Raw genomic sequence first — 26264 nt, forward strand, 5'->3', positions numbered from 1 at the left:
CGAGGTTTAGCATGATTCTATTTTGAGTTGGAAACTGACAAAGTGGGGCTATGGAGTGAAACAAAACGGTGCGAGAGAGGGGCAAGACTTAGAAATCTCTACGTTGAATAAACTATAGACTTTCAGCATTAATCATAGAGTGTGGAAGCAGGCCATTTGGCCCATTGTGTTCACACCAACCCTCCGAAGAGCATCCCTCACGGACCAACCCCACCCCCACCCTGTCTCTGTAAACCTGCATTTGCTGTGGCTAATCTACACCAAGCCTGCACATCCCTGGACACTATGGGCAATTTAGCATTGCTACTCCGCCTAACATGCACATCTCTGGACTGTGGGAGGATACTGGAGGACCTGGAGAAACCCACAGAGTCATGGAGAGAATGTGGAAACTCCACACTGACGGTCGGCCGAGGGTGGAACCAAACCCAGGTTCCTGGTGCAGTGAGCAGCAGCACTAACCACTCAGCCATTGATTAATAGTGGTAGAAAAACTACAAATGGTATTAGCAACTATTGTGACAATTATTTTATGCACCTCGTTTCAAACTGAAGGCTCCGAAGGAATGTTACAATTTTGGAGTTTACTAAATATAGACTTGGGTTGGATCATATCCTCTATGATCTGAAGTGCACCTGGTTCTTCACAACAACATCAATTCAGCGAGGAGCAGAAAAACATTGGACTGGAATGTTTCTATGAACTGTGATTTCTCAAGGCTGTCAGCTGGGCTAGAGGGAATGTCTTATGAGATTTTGACTCTTTACCAACAAGAGAGAATTAAACCGTTGCTTCTTGACATTGAATGGCATGACCAATATGTTTCTAATCACTCAAAATGACTTTTAAAATCCATACAAAACGATTTACTAGTTTCAGGAATCAGTTGTGTAGTTAATCTTTTTGTAGTAGTTTTAAAACATGTCCATGCCAAATAAATCTTTGGGGTGGTGGCTGCAGGAAGTGACAGTTGCAGGAGTTAGGTAGTTGGCTGCGAGGAAGTGGATGAGGATTGAGTTGTACTACTGCTGTGCTACAGGCTGAAGTCTGACTGTGAGGTCAGCATTGGAGACATTGTCAGATGGGTCTGGACAGTACAAATTTCCCTATTAAAAGGTTCAAACCTCTGAAGCAATTAATGCACTTTTGCGTGAGTCAGGATTTCTAAAGGATGTGCAACAGCAGCAGAAGTATCAACATTGAATGCTTTCAAGACATTAGATCAAGTTCTTACGGCTAAAAGGATCAAAGGGTATGGGGAGAAATCAGGAAGAGAGTACTGATTTGGATGATCCTGATCATATTGAATGGCAGAGTTCAAAGAACTGAATGGCCTACCTCTGCTATTTTCTATGTTTTGAACCCACATGAAGGTCTATCACTACTTCAACCAATTAACTCCTGTGCAAGAATATTCAAAGGTTCAATGGACAATTGCAGTTGGGCTCATTTTCACATCTGGGAATTCTCATCTAGCTACAAATCATTTAACAAAGTTTGGATCATTTCAGTATTCAAAGTTTAATTCCAGATGGTTCCTACATACATTTTCCTTAAAACAATAAAACACATTGACCAAACAAGGGCAGGAGTATGAAAAAAGAATTTTGCTTTTATCTGCAAGGAGGATTAAAAAGTTGGCCTGAGGTTAATTCTGTGTTACAGCTGAAAGGGCCCAAGGTAGAAAGAAGAGGTTCCTCCTTCTGGTGTGAAGGAAGAAAAGTAGTGTGAGGAAAATATAGGGAGGAAGAGGAGGTCTGGAGAGGATGCAGGCAGTAAGGTGACATGACTTGAGTCACAGGACAGATACCAAGGGATAAGTATGGAAAGAGTGTCCTGGTAAATGGGTAGGAGTCTATGTTTTTTTTTTGGGGGGGGGGGGGGGGGGGGGAAGCTGAGGGAGTAGGAAGATCAAGACCTGGGAACAAATTAGTTAGGAATTCCACTGCACCAATCTTAGTTCTGCTCCTCTTGCCAGATTTGCCCCACTGTCAGGTACACGATAACCATACCTTCTGCTAGGTTACATATATCACCTGCCCCTTTTCCTCATGCCAGGTCAGGTATATACCCCCCTCCCCCTTCCTCACATTGGCTAAATATGCTATCCTCCTCTACTTCCCCACCCAGTGGGGTATAGAAGTCCTCAGCGAGTATACACCCCTCTTCCCCACCCCCTGGTTGGGATATATAACCCCCTCTGTGGGTATACACCCCTCCTCCCCACCCCCTGCTTGGGATATATAACCCCCTCTGTGGGTATACACCCCTCCTCCCCACCCCCTGGTTGGGATATATAACCCCCTCTGTGGGTATACACCCCTCCCCTGGTTGGGATATATAACCCCCTCTGTGGGTATACACCCCTCCCCTGGTTGGGATATATAACCCCCTCTGTGGGTATACACCCCTCCCCTGGTTGGGATATATAACCCCCTCTGTGGGTATACACCCCTCCCCTGGTTGGGATATATAACCCCCTCTGTGGGTATACACCCCTCCCCTGGTTGGGATATATAACCCCCTCTGTGGGTATACACCCCTCCCCTGGTTGGGATATATAACCCCCTCTGTGGGTATACACCCCTCCCCTGGTTGGGATATATAACCCCCTCTGTGGGTATACACCCCTCCTCCCCACCCCCTGGTTGGGATATATAACCCCCTCTGTGGGTATACACCCCTCCCCCCCCACCCCCTGGTTGGGATATATAACCCCCTCTGTGGGTATACACCCCTCCCCCCCACCCCCTGGTTGGGATATATAACCCCCTCTGTGGGTATACACCCCTCCCCCCCACCCCCTGGTTGGGATATATAACCCCCTCTGTGGGTATACACCCCTCCTCCCCACCCCCTGGTTGGGATATATAACCCCCTCTGTGGGTATACACCCCTCCCCTGGTTGGGATATATAACCCCCTCTGTGGGTATATACCCCTCCCCTGGTTGGATATATAACCCCTTCTGCAGGTATATACCCCTCTGTGGGTATATACCCCTCCACCCCTCCCCGGTTGGATATATAACCCCTCTGTGGGTATATACCCCTCCTCAGGGTCGGATGTAAGGTCTGCCCTCCCATCCCCAGCTCTACCCCGGTACCTGCGGCCGGTTTGTTGTCTCTCTGCCTGTAGCTGAATCTGTCCCTGTCCTGCTCGCTGTCTCTGGCTCCGGTCAGTTGACAGTCTCCTAGCAACAAACTGGGCGCGCAGCTGCAGTACGGTGACGAGTAGCGCGCACGCGCGCACTTCGCCGACCTACCTGTGGCTGAGACATCCTGGGCTGCAGCAAAGGATACAGCCAGTGAAGCCCCTGAGTGATCCCAACTTCACTCACCCCTCTCAGAGATAATCGAATCCATTGCAACCTGAAAGATGCTAAACATCTGGAACTGGCTTGCTCCAGGACTCTGCCACCAGCGTTAAAATCAGACACATTTAATGAAATTATGCATTTCCTTTACTTTGAAAACCTTCCTTTGGTTTGCAAACAATGGAAAAAGTCTGGTTAGAATCAGACCTATGACCTCCTGTGTAGGAGGAGGCCATTCTACCCATAAATGATCATCATGACTTTATGCCGTTCTTCTACCTTTTCTCTATTTAAAGAGTAATGGTGAGCAAAGATATAATCACCTAATGCCCTCTTGAATACCTCAAAAAAACCTGCCTCCATGCTTCCAGGCAGTGCATTTCAGATCTGAAATACTCATCATGGAAAAGGCTTATTATTCAATCACATTTGTTTCTTTTTCAACTCCATAGATCAGTGCATTCTTGTTCTTGATCCTTTTCTGAATGGAAATTTTTTTTTTCCACCCCTTCATGATCTTGATAACTTCATTCAGCTCTCTTCTTAGACTTCTTCTCTCCACGAAGAATCATCTGAACCTCTCCAGTGTTATTTCTCATCCAAAGAGCTATTCTTGTAAGTTTCTGCTGCACTCTCTCCAAGGCATGCACATCCTTCCTACTGTATGCCATTTAGAACTATACACAATAATCCAACTAAGGTGTAACAAATGTCTTCTTGAAGTTCAGCATCATGCCCTTGCTCTTGTACTCACTGCCCCTATTAACATATATGATACTTTATTCTGCTTGATTAAATGCTCTCCACCTACCCTGCCACTTTCAATGATCTGTGCACATATATATCCAGATTCTTCTGCTCCTGCACCCCCTATAGAAATGCATCCTTTATTTTATATTGTCAGCCAACGTTCTTCCTATCAAAATACATTATCTCACTCTTCTTTGCATTGAACTGCAAATGCTAACCACCCCACCGACTTGCCTCTGTACTTTGGAAATTTTATACTGACTGCTTCCAATGCTACAAACTTTGAAACTGTCACCTGCACACAAAGATCTAGGGATGTCCAACAAACCTTCCTCTGGTCTGAAGTATATCCATTGACCATTACTCTGTTTTCTATCACTCAACCAAATTTGCATCCACTTTACTACTGTCCTTTTTATTCCATGAGCTATAACTTTTCTCACAGGTCTGTTGCTGTCCAAGTCTAAGTAATTGTTATGAAGTTAAACCAACTCATCTGTAATTGCTGGGTTTATCCTTACAACCTTCTTTGAACTAGGGAGTAACATTTCCAATTATGTTATCTATTAGCACCTCCCGAGTCTAAGGAAGACAAAGGTTGTAGCCAGTGCCCCTGCAATTTCCACACTCACTTCCTACAACATCCTTGGATAAATCTCATCCAGTCCCAGTGCTTGTCAACGTTAACAATCATCGATCCAACACTTCTTCCTTATCAGTTTTGAACTCTTCTAGCAATAGTTTCCTTATCTATTACAATGGCCTGGATAGGATCTATTTCCTTGATAAAGACAGGTGCAAAGTATTTATTTATTATCTCACAGGTTTAATTGGAAGCACACTAGCTTTCGGAGTGTCGCTCCTTCATCATGTGACTACCACCTGATGAAGGAGCGACGTTCCGAAAGCTAGTGTGATTCCAATTAAACCTGTTGGATTATAACCTGGTGTTGAGTGATTTTTAACTTTGTACACCCCAGTCCAACACTGGCATCTCCAAATCATGTTTATTATCTTAGCCATGCTGTCTGCCTCTGTGTAAATCCACTATTTAGTCTTGCCTTACTCCTGTTATTACCACTCTTTTCCTATTTAGAGTAAATAGAGCCTACAGAACACTTAATGACTCCACTTTATCAGACAACACAAAGCTGGGTGGGAGGGTAAACTGTGAGGAATTTGTAGAGACGCTTTGGTGATTTGGACAAGTTAATTGGGCAAATGCATGGCAGATGAAGTATAATTGAATAAATGTGAGTTTATCCATTTTGGAAGCAAAAATAGGAAAGAACTTTATCCGAATTGCGATAGATTAGGAAAGGGGGAGTTGCAATGTGAGCTGGGTATCCTTCTACACCAGCTGTTGAAAATAAGAAGGCAAATTGTGAGTTGGCATTCATAGCAAGAGGATTCAAGTACAGGAGCAGGGATATCTTGCTGCAATTGTACAGGGCCTTTGTGAGACCACATGTGAAGTACTGTGTGCAACTTTGGTATAGAGCTTTGGTGAGACTACATCTGAAGTATTGTGTGCAGTTCGGTCTCCTTTCTAAGGAAGGATATCCTGGATATGGAGGGAATGCAATACACATTTACCAGACTGATTCCTAGGTTGGAATGACTGACATGAAGAGAAACTGGGTTGATTAGGGTTGTATTCACTGGTGGGGAGGGGAGGGGAGGGGAAATGAAATGAAATCCTATATAAACCTATAAAATCCTAATAAAGTAGACAGAGCAAAGACAGGAGGATGTTCCTGATGACTGGAATTCCAGAACCGAGATGGAGTCACAATCTAAGGATACAGGGTAGATTAGTTAGGATGGAGGAGAAATTCCCCATCAAGAGAGTGGTGAGTCTTGGGAATTCTCTGCTACAGCAAGTGGTTGAGGCCAAAACATTGAATGTTTTCAAGCAGCTCAGTATAGTTCTTAGGGCTAAAGGAATCAAAGGATATAGAGAGAAAGCGGAAACAGAGTGCTGAGTTGAATGACTGGCCATGATCATACTGAATGGTGGAGCAGGCTTAAATGCCTACTTCTGCTCCTGTTTTCCATTTCTCTGTTTCAGCGCCTTGGATAAAAGTCTCAACTGAAAGATGGCAGTTCTGGCCAGTGCAGCATTCCCTCAACGAAGCATGCAACTGTCTGCTTGGGTATTGTACTCAAAACTCTGGAATGTGACAATCTTCTTACTAAGAGTTGAGAGAATGCTACCACTAATGAAGGCTGAGATGTATAATACTCAACTATATTTCTGAAATAATTTTAAGTCATCTCTATTAAAAATCTTGCAACTAGCACATTTCGCGTACCACAATTTTACTTCCATATGCTACATTATGATGTGAAACTGTAAGAATTCATCATCAGCTTTTGTTGGTTGAACCAACTGAAAGACTCTACACATCTTTTGAAACGTCACTCCACATTTCTTGTTCAGTAACCAAATGTCCAAATATGCTGAGTAAAGACTTTACACAAAATTTAAAAAGATTGTTATTGTAACACAAGAAAGTTCATCCATTAGATTGTCCATTTATTTTCTTCAAGCCCTCAAACAATGTCAAAAGTCCTGGTGCTGATAGGATAACTTTTACCTTACTAATGAACCACAATTGTGCTTTCAGAGATGGAGCAACGGTCAGAAATTTCCAATGAATATTTACATTTTGTTAAATTTCTTTTCAAGTGAAGTATCCAACATGAGTTTTGGGGGATAGGGCATCTACCTTTTGAGATTGAAATCTGAGATTTCAAACCTTTTCCAAAAGAAATAGGAGAATGAATTCTGTAAACTTTATTTCAGGGAGTTGCTGACCTCAGATTAACAAACACATCATATGATGAGGAAATGTTCATGCAGAGTAATTAATTTTCTTTGTCTGTAATTCACGCACTCTCTTATTTTAATTGTTTTGTTAAAAATCTAAACAATTTGAGGTTTTATGTTTGTTTTAATAAATATAAAGCATGGAAATTACTTTCCTTATCATTGCCATTTACACAGTACCAGGAACACAAACAGTATATTTCACTTCAATGCTCAGATATGTACAATGGGGAGGGGCAAGAGAGAATGGTGCTTAACCTCAGTGGCAGAAATAGCTGTGCAATGGTTGTGGGATGAGTTGGACAGGCAAGGACATGGCAGAGTGCAATCAAACCTAACGAAATAAAGGAACAACAGGAAGTTTGAAACCTGTTCTGGATCTCCCTACACCAAAGGTGCTAGAACATGCCTACACAGCTTCAAGACTACCTGTGAGAACACCACAGCCCTTCCATTTAATGTAAATATCAGTTACGGGAAAAAGATAATGACAAAAATAATCCATATATTTTTAATTTTTTTTTATTACCCATCTCTAATTCTCTTGAGGTGATGGCTTGTAACTTGAATTTTTGAAAAAAGCTGCAGTCCATGTGATGTAGGTAGGTGGACCCACAGTGCTATCAGAAAGAGAGGTCCAGAATTTTGACCCACTGAGGCTGAAGGAACAACAAATTTTTTAAAGTCGGAATCAAATGTGGCTGGGAAATGAATTTGCAGTTGACAGTGTTCCCAAGCATCTGTTGCCTTGTTTTTTCAAATAGTAGTGGTCCCAGGCTTGAAAGATGCTGTTGAAGGAGTTATGGTGGAAATCTGCATGGCATTTTCTAGATGATACACACTGCTAGTACTGTGTCTGTTGATATGGTGCTATCAAATGGGCTGTTTTGTCCTGGATGATGTGAGCATCGTTGGTGTTGTGTTCATCCAGATAATTGGAAATATTGCATCCACACTCCTGACTTGTGCCTTGTAGCTGCTGGACACCAGCTTTGAGTAAGCAAGAAATGAGCTACTAATTTTCTTAAGTAGTTGTTCATGTCCCCTAAATGCTTCTTCCCAAGGCCTTCATCTAACCTCATTATAGTGAGTGTCATGGAGCATGAAGGAGAATTTGTCTGTCAAAGGCTGCCATACATTTGGGGTCAAATAATCCAGAAGTGCCAAACATTTTGAAGATTTATTATGCTTAAATCAAGACTATACTAATTAATTTTTTTTAAAAAGTCTGCGCATTAGCTTTTCATTAATTTACAGTCTGAACCTTGCAACTTAATGAAGATGAACTGTTTATTGAAAATCAATAATTTATTCTGTATACAGTAGTTACATATTTCATTGCAACACAGTTACTTCTTTGCACAGAATAAAAAAATTCCTAATCCAATACCTTGAGAACAGTGTTGACATAATTCAATACATTTACAAAAATTGTGTTATTAAAAAACCTAAATTGAAATTAAGTACACAGTATAAAATGAGAGTATCTTTATCAGAGATTAATGTATCTCATCAATTCCAATGGTCTAACAACTTTTACATTCCAACACTGAAGTGACAGCTTTACTTTGTAACTTTCTCCTAGCTACTCAGCATTGAATAGACTGGATTCCAAACACTTCAATTCCTGCATAATTCTTAATAGTGCTCATGATAAGCAAAGTTCATCGCTCATCCCTGAGATGGATCTAGCCAAAAATATAAGTTGGTTTTGTTAATTGAATCTTATTGAAATCTGACCACTTGTCCACTGTTTGATTTTGAGATAATTTTCCAGTGTTAAATCACAAAATAGTATTTCATGATACTTTTTGTTTGCATTTTGTGTTTCTTTTCCAATTTCACAAGCAATTGTATAGCAGGAAAAAAAAGTGCCATTTCACAAAAAAAGCCTGGTTTTAGTACATGTTTTTCAGTCTATATAGTGAAACTGAATGCCTCAAAACGTGTTAAAAGTATTAACATGTAAGAACTAATTTCTTGTTGAAATTAATGAGTTGGTAAAATACAAACCTTACTTCTGTTAATCATGCAATCAAACACTATGAAAATCGAAATGGTATCTTACATTTTTTGTACATTTCATCCAAAGCAAGTCACAAATGATTCATTAGTAGGGAAAAAGTATACAGTAGTCAAACTTTGTATGGTATTCCTATGAATCAGTACCTTTCAATAAGGGGAAAAAAATGTTTTGTCTCTATTCTGGAAGGGCAAAATCCTTTGCAACAGCATTAGAATAGATTCCATTAATTATATGTGTTCTGTAGGTAATACAAGGTTTCATTAGATCAGAGTGTAAAGGCAGTTCCAAAAGCAAAGATAAATATTGTCCCCTTGATTTCATAGCAATTTAGTCCTACTACACCAGTTGAAGGGAAAATTAAGCATGTTTGTATATTCACAAATGTCTTTTGAATTGTGCATTTTTACCTTAAATATCAAACTTTGAAGACAAAGTTAACGTTTTTTTGGAGTGCAATAAATTAAATGAAGTCATTAATTAGTATTTTCACAAGAATGCAAAGACAGGTGATGTGTATTAGTCATTTGATGTACACTGACCAATGTTAGCTTCAAAGTTCTACATTTTACCCACCATATAATTTTTTAGGGGCTAATTTGACAAAATAGTTAATCAAATAGACTTGAAGCAAGTTTTGTTTTAAAGTCCCTTAGTACTGCAGTAATACTATATGTTGTAATCATATAGTAACACAATGATTATTGTTGGCACAACAATAAAATTTCATGCATCTAAATTAACTATTACTAACACTACATCTATATAATAAAAGCAAAAATACATGACCATTAAAATGTTTTTCTATTCATATAACCATTATTGTTGACTGAATGGGTTTGATTTGAGAGAGCTCTTTTGCAGCTTTGAGGTATCTTTTTGACTGATCTCACTATTACCAGTAGTATGGATAGTTCTCCCAAAGCATGTAGCAATTTCATTACTAGAAAACTTATGATGTTAATTTAGAGAAATTTAGAATAATTGCTGGTATAACCGAGAAACCATGAAGTGAGTAATTACTCAAAGAATGTCAAAACAGCATCATTCCCCCCATTCAAATTAGAAATTGGATAAAATTATACTTTTACTTTCGTCACCTTTTCCAATGATTTGGCTTCAAATCTCACTTTGAGCTGTGTTTTGTGAAATGCATACTTCAGGCACAGAATGTATTCATAACACAACCTCAAAGTAGCTCAAAAGTAGCTACTTTGTTCCTCAGACAGAAAATTAGAGGACATTATTTTTGTTGGTTCCACCAATATAGACAGGGCTCCAGTCAGATTATATAACATTTGCTCAAAAAAGTATTGCTTCTCACAAGTAGATCACTGAAATATAAGTACACAACTAATGAGGAAAAGCTGTTCTTGACACATTCCCTCAGGAATGTGATTGAGGATTCAACAAACAAGTTAAGTTTCTTAATGTTTGGAAAGTAAATTACATCCAAAACCACTTCACTAGGGTACACGTCGTATTTTAAACTACAGCTGCTCCTTTAATTGTAAATTATACATGGAATGTGATAGTTTAATATTATACTTGCTCCACACAGCACAACACAGGAGGCCACTTTTAGTTTGTTGAGTTTAAGAAAATATGCTGGAAGGATCTGCTGGTCCATTAGGGAGGTAACAGACCTGGAAGAAAGAAGCTATAAATGGCATTCATACCATAATGATGGTATCAGGCTATTCGAGTTGGTAAAATATCGTGAAGTTGTATCATAGAAGACACTGGAAATTGACAATTTAAATCTGGAGCTTCATATGTCTGACAATAAATTTGGCCGTTGTACTGGAAAAATGGCATTCCAGTGTTGTGTAAGCCAACTGAAATATTTTGTTGCTAATCATAAATTGTAGGTTACATATCATGCCTGTGCTTTTCATATTTATCATAAGTGATTTCGGTGAGAGTTTGGATGTCATCATCAAGCAAGAGGTGGGATTGAGCACTTAAATTACTCTGAACAAAATTCACACCAAAATGAACTTCTGAAAGAACCATCGAGTAATGAGATTTTAATTTATTTTTGTAAAACAAATTTGTCCTAATTTTCTGCCAGTCCCATCTCCAATATGGCTTTCTGTAAGAGCCAATTCTTATTGATCCTCCTGAAAAGATGTGACAATCCTGGTCATAGATTTGTCAATGATCAGTCAATCCTACTTTGCAATTAGCCAAAATAAATCAAACCAACAGCATCATCAATTCAGCAGGTTGGATTAGTTCTGCTTTTCTCGGAGATGCAGTGTTCAAATATAACTGAAGTGCACTATATAGGCTGCTTAAGAGTGAAATGAACTACACCATTCCAACAATTATATGCAAGTAATATTCAGGTAATTCACAGCCCTAGAATCAATTTCACAACTCAGTTCAGAGTTAGGCACCTTGGATGTCATGTTCAAACTTATACCCATTTCATTTTAAAATCTGTCCATTTTACAAGGCACTTCTTATGTCAGATTCTAATTGCTAGTCAATTTAAATTCAACACCTTAGTACACACCAGTTATACACTAAGCCTCCAATAAGAATGGTACTCAAAAACATTGCATTATTTTCAGATGTAACCTCCAGCATTGAGTTGTACCGTCATGTTGAGCACCAAAACTCAGAAAATCCATTTGATAGCATGACAGCATCAATCTTCAACAATTCTATATTGCTCCCAAGTGATAATCATCACTTCAAACTTCACAGAGTGAGAAAGAGCTTTAGCCAGAACAACATATTTTAGCTGGCAGTAAGGAATCTTGAACTCTGTTATGAAGAGCAGTGTAATTGCTAAACAGGACAAACATTTCCATAAATTCGAGTAGGTTCTTCACTCACTGCAAGGTAGGTGGCTCTCATACTGGGAGAGTACTAGAAGAGAGAAAAGAAAAACACAGTAAGAAAGCCCTTCATTTCAACATTTTCAGTAACAAATTCAAACTCAGAAAGGCACATGAAGAAATAACACTGGAATCTGAAATAACATATGTTTCATACAAGTCTACAGAGGAACAGGGAATAAGCAACATAATGTGACTTTTTTTTTAAAAAAAAGCACATTTTTGAATTCAGGGATCACAGAATAGCATCACAAAAAGGTTGGTTTATAAAACATTCCAAGTGGTGGATGGAACATTCACAACAGCATTTCATCATGGAACGTTGAAGGAAAATGCACAAAAGGAACCACCTTCTTTAATTGCTATGACTGAATAGCTGTTCACAGAACCCACATGAGAGTTAGAAGTGGAGACATGAGGGAAAAAAACAGAACAGGACAGCATAAATATAAATGTCAGTGGAATGCCAGGATAAGTTCCAATGTTGTGACAAATAACTGCATTCAGTACTAATTGATCATCTAATCTCATTTTACGAGAGAATTGTAAGGTATCTTACAGATCATTGTAAAGCAAGCTGGATCTTTCACTGAAACTATTATTGCACACAAGGATGAACTAGCAATGAATCATCATGTAAATTAGAAATGTACAAAAATAAGATTCTTTTATTATATTCTAATTATTAGTTATGTTTTATTTATATATTCTATGTATAATTTCACAATTTACTTTTTAATGGATAAAGGTATTCAGATTAAATTAGGAAATTGTGCATTATCACACTAATAATCAGCAATCCTCCTGTAATTTATAATTAGATTTAAAAATAAGGGGTCATCAGAATCTTTGGAATTCCCTTCCTCAAAAGCTATTGGATGCAGAAATTTTGAATATTTTAAAGGCAGAGGCAGATAGATTAGGGATGAAAGATTTTTGGAGATACGCAGGAATGCAGAATTGAGGTTACAATCAGATTAGCCCTGATATTACTGAATGGCAGAAAAGACGTGAAGGACTAAGTGACATCCCATTGTTTCTTTTTCATACATTTAATTGTTTACATAATCATCTGTCAGGAAAAGATTATTTGTTTCTACAGAAGACTGTAGGCATGAAAGCTTCAATTATGGAGCTGATTCCATTATTTCTTTATTCATTCATGGTATGTGGGCATTTATTGCCCATTCCTAGTTGCCCTTGAGAGGTGCTGCTGCAGTCCATTTGCTGTAAGTAAACCCACAATGCAATTAGGGAGGCTGTTTCAGGAGTTTGAACCAGTAATACTGCAGGAAAAGCAATATATTTCCAAGTCAGGATGGTGTGGGCTTGAAAGGGAAGTTGCAAGTAATGGTATTCCCACGAATCTGCTGTCTTTGTCCTTCTAAATGGAGGTGGCTGCAGTGTATGTCATAGATGGTACACATTGCTGCACCAAGCTTCAACAATGGAAGGATTGGATGTTTGTGAATGTGGTGCCAATCAAAAGGGCTAATTTATCTTGGATGGTGTAAAGCATTTTTTGAGTGTTTTTTGGAGCTGCAGTAAACAGTCAAATGGGAGTATTTCATCACACTCTGAACTTGTCCCTTGTAGATGATGGACAGCCTTTGGAGGTGAATTACTCTCAGCAAGATTTCTAGCCTCTGACCTGCTCTTGTAGCCTCAGATATTTAGATGGCTTGTCCAGTTCTGTTTCTGGTCAATGGTAATCCATAAGATGTTGATAATGGAGGATTCAGAGATGGTAATGTTATTGAATGTCAAGGGATGTTGATTAGATTCTGTCTTTTTGGAAGTAGGCATAGGGTTAGGGTGAGGGGGGGGAAGATATAAAAGAGATCTAAGGGTTATCTTTTTCAGGCAGAGGGTGTTTGTGTCTGGAATGAGGAAATGATGGAGGCTAGTATAATTGCAACATTTAAAAGGCATCTGGATGGGTCTATGAATAGGAAGGGTTTGGAGGATATGGGCTGGGTGCTGGCAGGTGGGACTAGATAGAGTTGGGATATCTGGTAGGCATGGACGAGTTGGATTGAAGGGTCTGTTTCCATGCTGTACCTCTCTATGACTCTCTGACTCTAGTCTTTGTCTGCCATTTTTGTGGCATGAATGTTATTTGCCACTTGTCAACTCAAGCCTGGAATTGTCCAGGTCTTGTTGCATTTGGACATGGATTGCTTCATTATCTGTTGAGTCACAAATGGTGCTGAACATTGTGCAATCATTATTAGTAAGAAACCATAAAAAGAGTCAGTTGAACAGTTTCATGAGTTTGAAAATAGTTGAGCAGACTAATAAAGTCTTGAGATCCAGAACTTGATCATCTGTGACACATCAGAACAGCATCAAGCACGAGTCAAAACTATGAGAATATTTTCGTACAACATGAAAATGGAAGTACTTGCCCAAAGGTCTACAAGAAACAAACCTGTTGTAACAAAAGTGATGATTTAAGAATGGTAACTTAAGGAAAATAAATGAAAAACCAAACTGATTTCCTTGAGGTTTCTCACCATCTTGTATTTGTTTCCTATCACAAAACAACTGGATTGGAAGAACATAGTAATACAATTACTGCATTACTACTTCCATACAGGTGGCAGATTACAAATACAATGAAAGCAAACGCCGAGCTATTACTTCTGACATCTCATCTACACAACTGTTTACATTACAAATAAAACAACCCAAAGAAATAAAGTTTGAGACAAAATCTTACAATCTTTGGCAGAATGCAAAAACCATATTTAAGACATTGGTGGTCCTTATCCACACTCTAAACAGCCAATGGTGAATGGGAGTGAGTTTTCAATGGGGAGACTTTTAAATATTTGTTCTAAAAGGAGATATAAATAAGTATGGAAACTTTATATATATATTATATATATATTTCTGTGTATGTATTTCCATACACAAAGAGAAGTAAACTGTTTCAATTGGGATGCAATTATGCTTCAGAGGATTATATTGGACCATGGGTACTTTACTTCTTCAGTTTCAATTTTTTCAAAATCTTTCAGTCTTTTTTTCTTCCTTACACTGCATGGATTATTTAAAACAAAGTAAGATGGAGATGATTGAGGCAATGAACTTTCAGTTACATTAACAGGTAGTCACTAATGTCTTTTAATCAGTATTTCACTATCTTGAAAACACAGGCAAGTTGTTCTTCCCTAATGCTTTCTATAAAACTTTCAATCAAGTCAAATAAGCTCCTTGCAGAATTGCATTTCTCATAAAAGTTTCTGCTGAAAAGGTATGAGAATTGTTATTAGTTAAAGCAATTGTTAAGTTGAGTCATACCGAACAGAAACAGATCTTTCCACCCAACTTGTCTGCCCCAACCAGACAACTCAGTTTGACCTAGTCCCATTTGCCAGCACTTGGCCCATATCTCTCTCAACCCTTCGTATTCATTTAAATGCTGTAATGGCACCTGGCTCCACCACCTCCTCTGGCAGCTCATTCTATTAATACACCACCTTCTGCATGAAAAAGCTACCCCACAGGTCCTATTTAAATCTTTCCCCTCTCACCTTAAACCTATGCCCTCTAGTTTTGGGCTCCCCCACTCTAAGACAAAGACCTTGGCTATTCACCCGATCCATGCCCCTCATGACTTTATAAACCTCTATAAGGTCACTCCTCAGCCTCCAACACTCCAGGGATAAAAGCCCCAGCCTATTCAGCCTCTTCTGATAACTCAAATTCTCCAGTCCCGGCAAAATCCTTGTAAATCTTTCCTGCACACTCTCAAGTCTGACAACATCTTTCGTTAGAAGGATGAGCAGAATTGCACACAGTATTCCAAAAAGAGCACAATATTGTCCTGTACAGCCAACATATGACATCCAAACTCCTATACCCCATGTTCCGACCAATGAAGGCAAGCATGCCAAATGCCTTCTTCACAACCTCCCCTCGTCTCCCTGCCACTCCACTTTCAAGGAACTATACATCTACTCCCCTAGATCTCTTTGTTCACCAATAATCCCCAGGGTCCTAGCATTTACTGTGTAAGTGCTGCCCTGGTTTGCTTTACCAAAATGCAACACCTCACATTTATCTAAATTAAACTGCATCAGCCACTCCTTGGCCCATTGGCCCATCTGAACAAAGTCCCATTGTACTCTGAGATAATCATCTTCAGTGTCCACTACACCACCTATTCTTGTATCATCTGCAAACTCACTAACCATGCCTCTCATATTCACATCCAAATCATTTATATAAATGACAAAAAGCATTGGACCCAGCAATGATCCCTGTGGCACACTGCTGGTCACAGGCCTCCAGTTCAAAAAGTAACCCTCTACCACTACCATCTGTCTCCTATATTCAAGCCAATTTTGTATCCAATTGGCTAGCACGCCTGGATCCCATGTGATCTAATAGCACTAATCAACCTACCATGTGGAACCTTGTCAAATGCTTCATTGACGTCCATGTAGATAATGTCTACCACTCTGCCTTCATCAATTTGTTTTGTCACCTCTTCAAAAAACTCAAAATCATGTTAATGAGACATGATTTCCCATGCACAAAGCCATGTTGACTATACCTAATCATTCCCTCCTTTTCCAAATGCATGTAAATCTTATCCCTCAGAATCCCCTTCAACAACTTAACCTTAGCTGAAGTAAGGCTCACTGGTCTACAATTCTGTTGATAATTAACTGTCAATATTATACTTAATTAAATACTCTAAGGTGGTTTTGCAACTAGTTAAAGATTTGTCAAATAGTTTGAAAAGGAATATTTATCTCCACTAATTTTGTTCAAAGACTATCCAAGTTACAGGCCTGGAAATGGAATGAGTCAAACAGAAAATGTGAGAAGGTCAATGAATAGAGCAGGGAGGCAGTGTTGGACAAATGTGCCAGTGCAGCAATTCAAGAGGGCTAAATAACAACAGTGATGGAGCAGCTTGATGTCCTGTTACCTAGAAAAAAAAGAACCAGACGCAAGATATTCCACGGCCTGAGTCAGGTGCAGTGTTGCCAAGACCAAGGTCAGATTGTGGGTTGAGTGCAACAGGACAATTTCTCCAGGATATTCAATGCATTTACATTGTTACTGTTGCAATGCACACACTTTCCTGCTTTTATATAAGTTCTGTACAGTTAGATTATGTTTTCTAAAGATAGATTTTGAAAAAATCATGCTTTGCTACCTTTTCTTGTTTTGATGTTTTGAATAATTCATTAGCCTTCAAATATGCACTGTTGATAATAAGTGCATAATAAGTCGATAATAAGGACTTAAAATGATTTCTGGGAGGCACAGATAAGTGTAAAGAATGATATTACTATATTCTGTTAGAAACTGCCTGCGACATTGTGATATTGTGGAAGGACATATTCTGAACTTTTGTATCTCTTTGTTTTCTAATGTATTACTATGATTTTGTACTTTTGAAGGTCTGTTATGCTAGACTTCTTATTTCTTTATTTTCTAGGGGGGTTTTTTCCCTAAGAATTTGTACTCAAGAATCTGTACCTAGGTATCTTTGGACATAAGATGGTACCATAATGGGCAACTTGTAAACTTTTCGCCGTACGCACAAATACGACAATAAAGCTAATTCAATTCAATTCAACGTTGTTAAATATCTGCAATCAACTGGTAGACTTCAAGAACTTAGAAGCATCATTAAAGCATGCTTCTTCAGAAACAAAAATATAGGAAATCATATATTTTGAACATCTCACATTGGTATTGATATTGTAAAGGTTATCAATGCTACCAGTAGAGTTTGTTGAATAAATTTATTTGTTAAGGAATCTTAGCTGATATCAGTTGGTTCTGCAGAAGAGTCACATCAGACTTGAGACATTAAATCTGTTTCTTTCTCCGTAGACGCTGAGCTTCTCCAGCATTTTCTCTTTTTACTTCCTAGTTGCAACAGGTACAGAATTTTATTTTTATTGTAGTTAGTACCAACTCTATTAGAGCAGCCTACAGTTTCACGACTGTTCATCAGCAACATTCAAAATTCATAAATGCCAGGTAATATAAGACACCTTGCAGGTGTCATGGGACATGAAATTGTTTCAGATCATGAAATTAAATAACACTTGATATGACCTGAAATTGTGCTTGCATGAGACTGCAGTGACCCAGAACAGTATACTTCTGGTATTGAAAACAATTGACCTAAAAAGGTTAAGATTGCTGACACTGAAATGTGAGGGCTGCTAAAATTCATAGTGATTTGACCAAATATTGTTCAGGAGAATCAGATGCTTCTTCCGTCTTAAAGTAACTGACCTAGACTCATTTGTTTTACTGATGTTGAGAGATATGTATTAACCATGATACCATAAAAACCATTAATCTCCTTCCAATAAGATCAAGACCTTAAGCATCCATGAGAGGCTGTATGGAACCTTGGCTTAATGTTTCATCTGAACAAAGCATCTCAAAACCCCGTAGCACTCAATCAATGCAGCACTCAAGTGTTAAGTAAGGTTACATCCTCATGAACTTTTGACTCAGAGCTGAGAGTGCTCCCATTACATGAAAGTTGATCCTTCCAAGTAGATTTTGCATCTAGAGGTAAAACCTACCTGCAAACATGGATACTTTGTTAGTTTACAAGACAATTAAATGCCATATAAAAATAATTTTTAAAAAATTCAGCAGGAACTGACTGTAAGACTGACAATTCGGAGAAGCTTTCTGAACTTGGGAAAAGGAGGAGAACTGACACAGTCAGCATAATCTTTAGAGAATATTGGTAAGATAATGTGTGACATGTTTATTAAAACATGAAAAGTACATTATTCCTAGAAGCAAAACAAGATTGGTCAAGCCTCTATAGTGTATGAGGTGTTTGAAAATAAAAACTAAATGATTCGAAGCCAAGTACAAGTTTTCACGCTGAATTCAAACCTTGTTGCTTCTACTTATTACAACACATTGAATCCAACAAATAACCATGGAGTTGGACAAAACAACACAGAACATAGAGTTAAGAATATCAACAGACAACTGGATAGGAATGAAACAAAAGGTGAAAGAACATACTCAAATCCACAAATGTTGAAAACTTACTGTTTTAAATCACTCACATTTCAGCTCCAAAACTCAGTCAAAAGAAAAGATGAAATATCAGTTTTACAACCAGTATTAGTACACCACAATCAATAACATAATGCAGCTTGAATGTATGGAGTATTCCTCAATCTTAAAATGGAAATATATTTTCAAAGTATCTTTAATGTAATATGCAGAAAATTCTATTGTTAAAAACAAGATTTTGCTTCAATTAAAAAGTCACTGATTTCAAAATGTGCACAAAATAAAATGATTAAAAAACTGTGCTCATGAAAAAGCAACAGCACAGCAAGCTTTCACTATGAAACCAAACTGGAGTTGACACAATGCCACTCAAACTCGGGCAGGATGGCAGAACTGGAAGTCAAGTTTACATTGTGATACCTTGTTCTCCGTGCTGGGGTTAACAAAGTATTTGACAAAGTCAGAGCTGATATGAGGTTATTACAGCTGAAATTAGACCATAAGATATAGGAGTAGAATTAGGCACTCAGCCCACTGAGTCTGCTTTGCCATTCAATTATGGCTGATATGTTTCTCAAACCCATTCTCCTGCCTTCTCCATGTAACATGTGATACCCTTACTAATCAAAAAACTACCTGTCTCTGTCTGAAATAAACAGAGTGACTGAGTTTCCACAACCTTCTGTGGCAATGAATTTCACAAATTAACCACCCTCTGAAAAAAATTCCTCCTCAGCTCTGCTCGAAAGGGTCATTCCTTCACTCGGAGGCTCTCTCTTTGGGATCCTAGTCTCTCTTACTAATGTAAACATCTTCTTTATATCCATTCTATCCAGGCCTCTCAGTATTCTGTAAATTTCAAGCAAAATCCACCTCAACCATCTAAACTCCATGGAGTACAGACCCAGAGTCCTCAACCCCTCCTCATATGACATGCCCTAATCTTCAGGACCATTCTTGTAAATCTTTTCTAGACCCCCTCGTTCCTTAGACGTGTGGCCCAAAACTGTTCACAATATTCTAAATGTGGTCTGACCAGAACTCCATATAGGAGAAAGTGAGGATTGCAGATGCTGAAGATCAGAGTCAAAAAGTGTGGTATTGGAAAACCACAGTAAGTCAGGCATCATCTGAGGAACAGGAGAGTTGATGTTTCAGGCATAAGACCTTCTCCACATTCCTGAGGAAGGGCTTATGCCCAAAACATCGACTCTCCTGCTTTTAAGATGCTGCCTGACCTGCTGCGCTTTTCTAGTGCCACACTTTTCGACTCAGCGCCTTATATAGACTCAGCAGTATATTCCTGCTGGATGTAGGTTTGCTCGCTGAGCTGGAAGGTTCATTTTCAGACGTTTCATCACCATCCTAGGTAACATCTTCAGTCAGCATTAGGATGAAGCACTGTTGTAAAGACCACTTTCTATTTAAGTGTTTGAGTTTGCTTGGGTTGATGATATCATTTCCTGTGGTGACATCATTTCCTGTTCTTTTTCTCGGGGAGTGGTGAATGGGATCCAAGTCAGTGGTGTTTGTTGATAGAGTTCCAGTTGTAGTGCCATGCTTCTAGGAATTCTTGTGCGTGACTCTGTTTGGCTTGTCCTAGGATGGATGTGTTGTCCCGGTGGAAGCGGTGTCTTTCCTCATCCATATGTAACGATATTACGGAGAATGGGTCATATCTTTTTGCGGTTCGTTGATGTTCATATATCCTGGTGGCTAGTTTTCTGCCTGTTTGTCCAACGTAGTGTTTGTTACAATTCTTGCAAAGTATATTCCTGTTCTTATAATCACGCCTCTTCAAAATGAATGCTAACATTGCATTTGTCTTCCTAATTGCCAACTGAACCTAGATGTTAATCTTTAAAGAATCCTGAGTAGGATTCCTAAGTCCCTTTGTGCTTCAGATTTCAGACACCTTTCCCCATTGATAAAATAATCTATGCCTCTATTCTTCCTGTCAAAGTGCATAACCTCATATTTTCCCATATTGAGTTTCGTCTGCCATTTTTTTGCTCACTGTCTTAGCCTGTCCAAGTCCTTCTGCAGCCTCCCCACCTCCTCAACAATACTTCCACCTAGATTAGAATGGTGCTGGAAAAGCACAGCAGTTCAGGCAGCATCTGAGGAGCAGGAAAATCGACGTTTTGGGCAAAAGCCTTTCACCAGGAATACAGCCTACTTCCACCTATATTTGCCCTCAGTTCCTTTGTCCAGATTGTTAATGTACAATGTGAATAGCTTTGGTCCCAACACTGACTCCTGTGGAAATCTACTAGTCACCAGCTGCCATCCTGAAAAAGATCTCTTTGACCCCCATTCTACCTTCTGACAGTCAGCTCATTCTCTGTTCATGCAAGTAGCTTGCCCCTCACACCATGTGTCCAGGCCTTATTTAGCAACCTCCTTTCTGGCACCTTGTCAAAGGCCTAGAAATCCAAATAATCACATCCACTTGCTCTCCTTTGTCTAATTTGCTCATTACCTCCTCAAAGAATTCAAACAGATTTGTCAGGCATGACCTCCTCTTGATGAAGCTAGGCTGATTCAGTCCTACTTTACCAGACATTTCCAAGTTCTCCGCAGTCTCTAAAATCTTTACCAATGACTGAAATCAGGCTAACCAGCCTATAATTTCCCATCTTCTGCTTCCCTCCTTTCTTAAACAGTAGTGTTCATGAGCCATTTTCCAGTCCTCTACATCCCTCCCTGACTCCAGTGATTCCTGAAAGATCATAACCAATGATTCTACAATGATTGTTCAAGTTGGCCGCGACAGGGTAGGAAGTGCGCTGTGCCAGTATGCTCCCACACACCTGGCCGGCCGCATTCTTCTTAGTTCTTTTTGTTGTTTGGTTTCTTCATTTCTGTTTTATATAAAAGTCCATCTTTTCTCTTTTTCTAGCTGTGGTGTGGAAGGCAGTTGCGAGGGCCTGCTCAGGCTGCAGTAGCGTGGTGGATCCAGATGTCCATTCCTCATGGCCACAGTGGCCACAGCTTTAATGAAGGCTTCACCATTGGTGGGTTTAGTCTGTTCCTCCTGGCTATGGCGGCGATGCAGTGGCTCCAGTGGTTGCAAATTGGTGGGTCTGGTCCGGAAATCCTTGCTTTAGCGGCCACATCCTGTAGCCACTCCATTAAACCAAGAGTCATAGAGGGAACAAAAGATGAACTTTATCCGAGTTATTTCCTTTTCTAATTTCTGTAATTAAAATGATGCCGAATTGTGGCAACGCATACACACATATCACTGTATTTTCATAAATACAATTGACAATAAATTGCTATATTATTTTATTCTACAATCTCCTCAGCTATCTCCTTCAGAACACTGCAATGCAGTCCATCTGGTCTGTTGAGATTTATTCACCTTCAGACCTTTCAGCACTTTCTCCTCAGTGATGGCCACTAAACTCACCTCTGCCCCCTGAATCTCAAAGTTCTGGTATGCTACTGGTGAATGATGAAAAATATCTATTCAGTTCCCCTGCCATTTCCTTGTTCCCCATTACTACTACTCCAGCCTCATTTTACAACAGTCCAATGTCCACTCTTGTCTCTCTCTTATCTTTTACATATCTAAATGAACTGCATCTTTCTTTTATATTACTAGATAGCTAAACCCCATATTTTGTCTTCTCCCTTTAACTTTTTTTTAGTCTTCCTCTGCTGGATTTTAAAGGTGTTCCAGTCCTCTGTCTTCACACAAATTTTCAGCATGCTGTATGGTTTTTCTTTAACTTTTATACTGTCCCTGATTTCTCTTGTCCTTTACAGTTGCCTTGCCCTTCCTTTTGTTCTGCTGTGCCTCCCCAATTACCCCAGAAACTCCTGCCATTTCTGCTCCAACATCTTCCCCTGCTTGGCTCCCCTTGCAATTCACCCTGGCCAGCTCCTCCCTCATGTCCTAGTAGTTACATTTGCCCAATTGTAATACCTGAATTCAGCTTTTCCATCTCAAACTGCAAGGTGGATTTTATCACATTATGGTCACAGCCACTCAGTGGTTCTTTCACCTTCAGCTCCCTGATGAAGTCTGCCTCATTACTCACCACCAAATCCAGAACTGCCTGTGCGTCAAACTGCTTCAAAGACCATTATGAAGACATTCCAAAAATTCCTTTTCTTGGGATCTGCTACCAACCTGACTTTCCCAGTGCACCTGCATTTTGAAGTCCCCCCGATTGGTGTAATAGTGCCTTTCTTAAGTGTTTTTTTCTATCTCCTGATTTCCAGAGTGGCATAGTGGCTCAGTGAATAGCACAGCTGCCTCGCATCATGAGGGACCTATTCAATTCCTCGGCTAACTGTCTGTGTGGGGTTTGCATGTTTTCCCCATATCTGTGTGGGTTTCCTCCAAGTCTCTGGTTTACTAATCCTCCTCTACAGTCCCTGCTCTCATCCACACAGGGAGGAAGACTCTCAAACCTGTTAAATAAAATCAAGGGCTGAGGTTCCTTCAGTACTACCTCCCAGTTCCATCTACATGCCTCGTTCATAGTCACACCCTCCTGTCAGTGACCATTGATCAAATTCCAGGTACATAATCTAGGCAGTGTGACTGCCTCCTGAAACAGAGTGTCCAGGTAACTCTTCCCCCTCCCTGAAGAAGTGCTTATGCCCGAAACGTCGGTTCTCCTGTTCCTTTGATGCTGCCTGACCTGCTGCGCTTTTCCAGCGAGACATTTTTAAGCCCTCCCTGATGTGTCACAGTATCCAAAGCTTAAATTACTGCTCATCAACTCTAAGCCTGAGTTCCTCAAGCAGCCAATACTCGCTACTAGGAGTTGTCACTAGGAGCCACAACAGGGTCTATCAGCTCCCACGGGGAAAAAGTGAGGAATGCAGACACCGGAGATCAGAGCTGAAAATGTGTTGCTGGAAAAGTCCAGCAGGTCAGGCAGCATCCAAGGAATAGGAGAATCGACGTTTTGGGCATAAGCCCTTCTTCAGGAATCAGCTCTATCAGCTCCCACATCATACAGATACAAGGCATCGCCTGCCCCTGCATCCGTTTTGTTTACTTAATTCTTAATTTGTTTATTTTTAAGAAATTTCCTACTGGTCTTTTAGTTTGCAATCTGTAAACATTTCCCCCATTTGCCTTTAATCTGGAAGTAACCATAATAGATCATCAAATTAGCAGCTATTACCAACCAATGAACTTACAGTTTTTCTGTGATATTACTCTTTGTTCTGAGCTGACCCACTGATCCTCAGCTTAACATTATCCTGGTTAAAAATAATCCTTGCAAACAATGAGCCAAAAAAAAAGGCATAAAGCACCTCTTCCCCTCTGCCCAAACTCTCACACTCCCTCCAAAGTCCCCAAAATATATACTCACTCCAGCTATGCCTCACCATCAACTGACTGCATGGAGCTTAACCTACCCAGGTTCTAAGCCTGGTGAACCCTACCAAAGTATAACTGCACATCCTAATCCACTGTACATCCTGTGTGTTAGGAATCAGAAAACACTCACATAAACATTAAGATATACTTTCTCGTCATAACATGCAATATTCACCAAAGGAGGAACAGAGGGATCTGGGTGTGAAAGTACATAGATCTCTCAAAGTTGCCACCCAAGTGGATAGGGTTGTTAAGAAAGCATACGGTATTTTGGCTTTTATTAACAGGGGGATCAAGTTTAAGAGCCGCAAGGTTTTGCTACAGCTCTACAAGTCCCTGGTGAGACCACACTTGGACTATTTTGTCCAATTCTGGTTGCCCTACTATAGGAAAGATACAGAGGCTTTGGAGAGGGTGCAAAGAAGGTTTACCAGGATGCTGCCTGGACTGAAGGACTTGCCTTATGAAGAAAAGGTGAACAAGCTTGGACTTTTCTCTCTGGAGAGGAGGAGGAAGAGAGGAGAGCTGATTGAAGTGTACAAAATAATGAGTGGAATAGATAGAGTCAATGGCCAGAGACTTTTCCCAGGGGCAGGATTGACTGGTACAATGAGTCATAGTTTGAAGATATTAGGAGGAAGGTGTGAAGGAGACATCAGAAGTAGGTTCTTTACACAGAGAGTTGCAAATGCATGGAATGCGTTGCCAGCGGTGGTGGTGGAAGCAGAGTCACTGGGGACATTTAAGTGAGTGCTAGACATGCACATGGATAGCAGTGAGTTAAGGGGTGCATAGGTTAAGTTATTATATTTTACATTAGGATTAAACCTTGATACAACATCACGGGCCTGTTCTGTGCTGTGCTTTTCTATGTTCTATGTAAAGGGAAGGGAGGAAGGTCGGGTTTCTAACAATGTGACAATGTTGTTCTATAGATAATCATTAAGGGAAATGCATGCCACAAGAGCACACATTCTAATGTAAGCTTAGATTCACAGAGCTGTACAGCATGGAAACAAACCCTTTAGTCCAACTCATCCACACTGGCCAGATATCCTAAATTCACCAAGTCGCACTTGCCAGCATTTGACCCATATCCCTCTAAACCTTTCCTATTCACGTACCCATTCGGATGTCTTTTAAATGCTGTGATTGTACCTGCCTTCACCACTTCCCCTGGCAGTTCATTCCATACACGCACCACCCTCTGCGTGAAAAAGTTGCCGTTCAGGTCACTTTTATACCTTTCCCCTTTCACCCTAAACCTATGCCTTCTAGCTTTGGACTCCACTACCCTGGGAAAAAGACCTTGACTATTCATCCTATCAATGCCCCTTATGATTTCATAAACTTCTGTAAGGTCACCTCTTAACCTCTGGTGTTTCAGGGAAAATAGCCCCAGCCCGTACAGCCTCGCCCAATAGTTTAAATGCCGGCAACATCCTTGTACTGTTTTCTGCATTCTTTCAAGTTTAGCAACATCTTTCCTATAGCATCGAGACCAGAATTAAATGCAGTATTCCAGAAGTGGCCTAACCAATGACATCTCAACTCCTATACTCAATGCATTCACCAATAAAGAAAAGTGTACCAAACTTTTCAATACTCCATCCACCTGTGACTCAAAACTGCAAGGAACTAGGATCCTGCACCCCTAGATACCTTTGTTTGGCAACACTCCCCAGAACCCTACCGTTGAGTGTATAAGTCCTGCCCTGATCTGCCTTACCAAAATGCAACACCTCACATTTATGTCAATTAAACTCCATCTGCCATTCCTCAGCCCTTTGGCCCATCTAATCAAGGTCTCAATATACTCTAAAATAGTCTTCTTCACTGTCCACTACACCTCCAATTTTGGTATCATCTGCAAACTTACTAACCATTCCTCCTATATTCACACCCAAATCATTTATACAAATGATAAAAAGCAGTGGATCATTGCAGCACACCGCTGGTCATAGGCCTTCAGTTTGAAAAACAACCCTCCACCATCACCTTCTTCCATCAGTGGAAGTTGTAGTGATTGTACTGAAGTTAGCCAGGTGGGATCTCATAGAATATGAGCTCCCTCACTGGGGCTGTTAATTTGGTCCAATCAGAAAGCCCTGGCTGAC

At 39.9% G+C, this 26264-nt stretch overlaps 2 protein-coding genes across 2 annotated transcripts in view; both read right to left on the bottom strand.

The window, feature by feature from the left end:
- Positions 1–3889, bottom strand: part of dnai2b (dynein, axonemal, intermediate chain 2b) — a 69002-nt gene extending 65113 nt beyond the window's left edge. The window contains exon 1 of the mRNA XM_072558546.1: positions 3107–3889. The gene's annotated coding sequence lies outside the window, so the exon portion shown is untranslated. The remainder of the gene's footprint in view (positions 1–3106) is intronic.
- Positions 3890–8171: 4282 nt separating this feature from the next.
- ttyh2 (tweety family member 2) overlaps positions 8172–26264 on the bottom strand; it is a 145000-nt gene continuing 126907 nt past the window's right edge. Inside the window, exon 14 of the mRNA XM_072558547.1 lies at positions 8172–11802. Within this exon, the coding sequence (XP_072414648.1) occupies positions 11722–11802 (81 nt within the window). The 3' untranslated portion in view covers positions 8172–11721. The remainder of the gene's footprint in view (positions 11803–26264) is intronic.

Source organism: Chiloscyllium punctatum, chromosome 39, assembly GCF_047496795.1.
Source record: "Chiloscyllium punctatum isolate Juve2018m chromosome 39, sChiPun1.3, whole genome shotgun sequence".
NCBI lineage: Eukaryota > Metazoa > Chordata > Chondrichthyes > Orectolobiformes > Hemiscylliidae > Chiloscyllium > Chiloscyllium punctatum.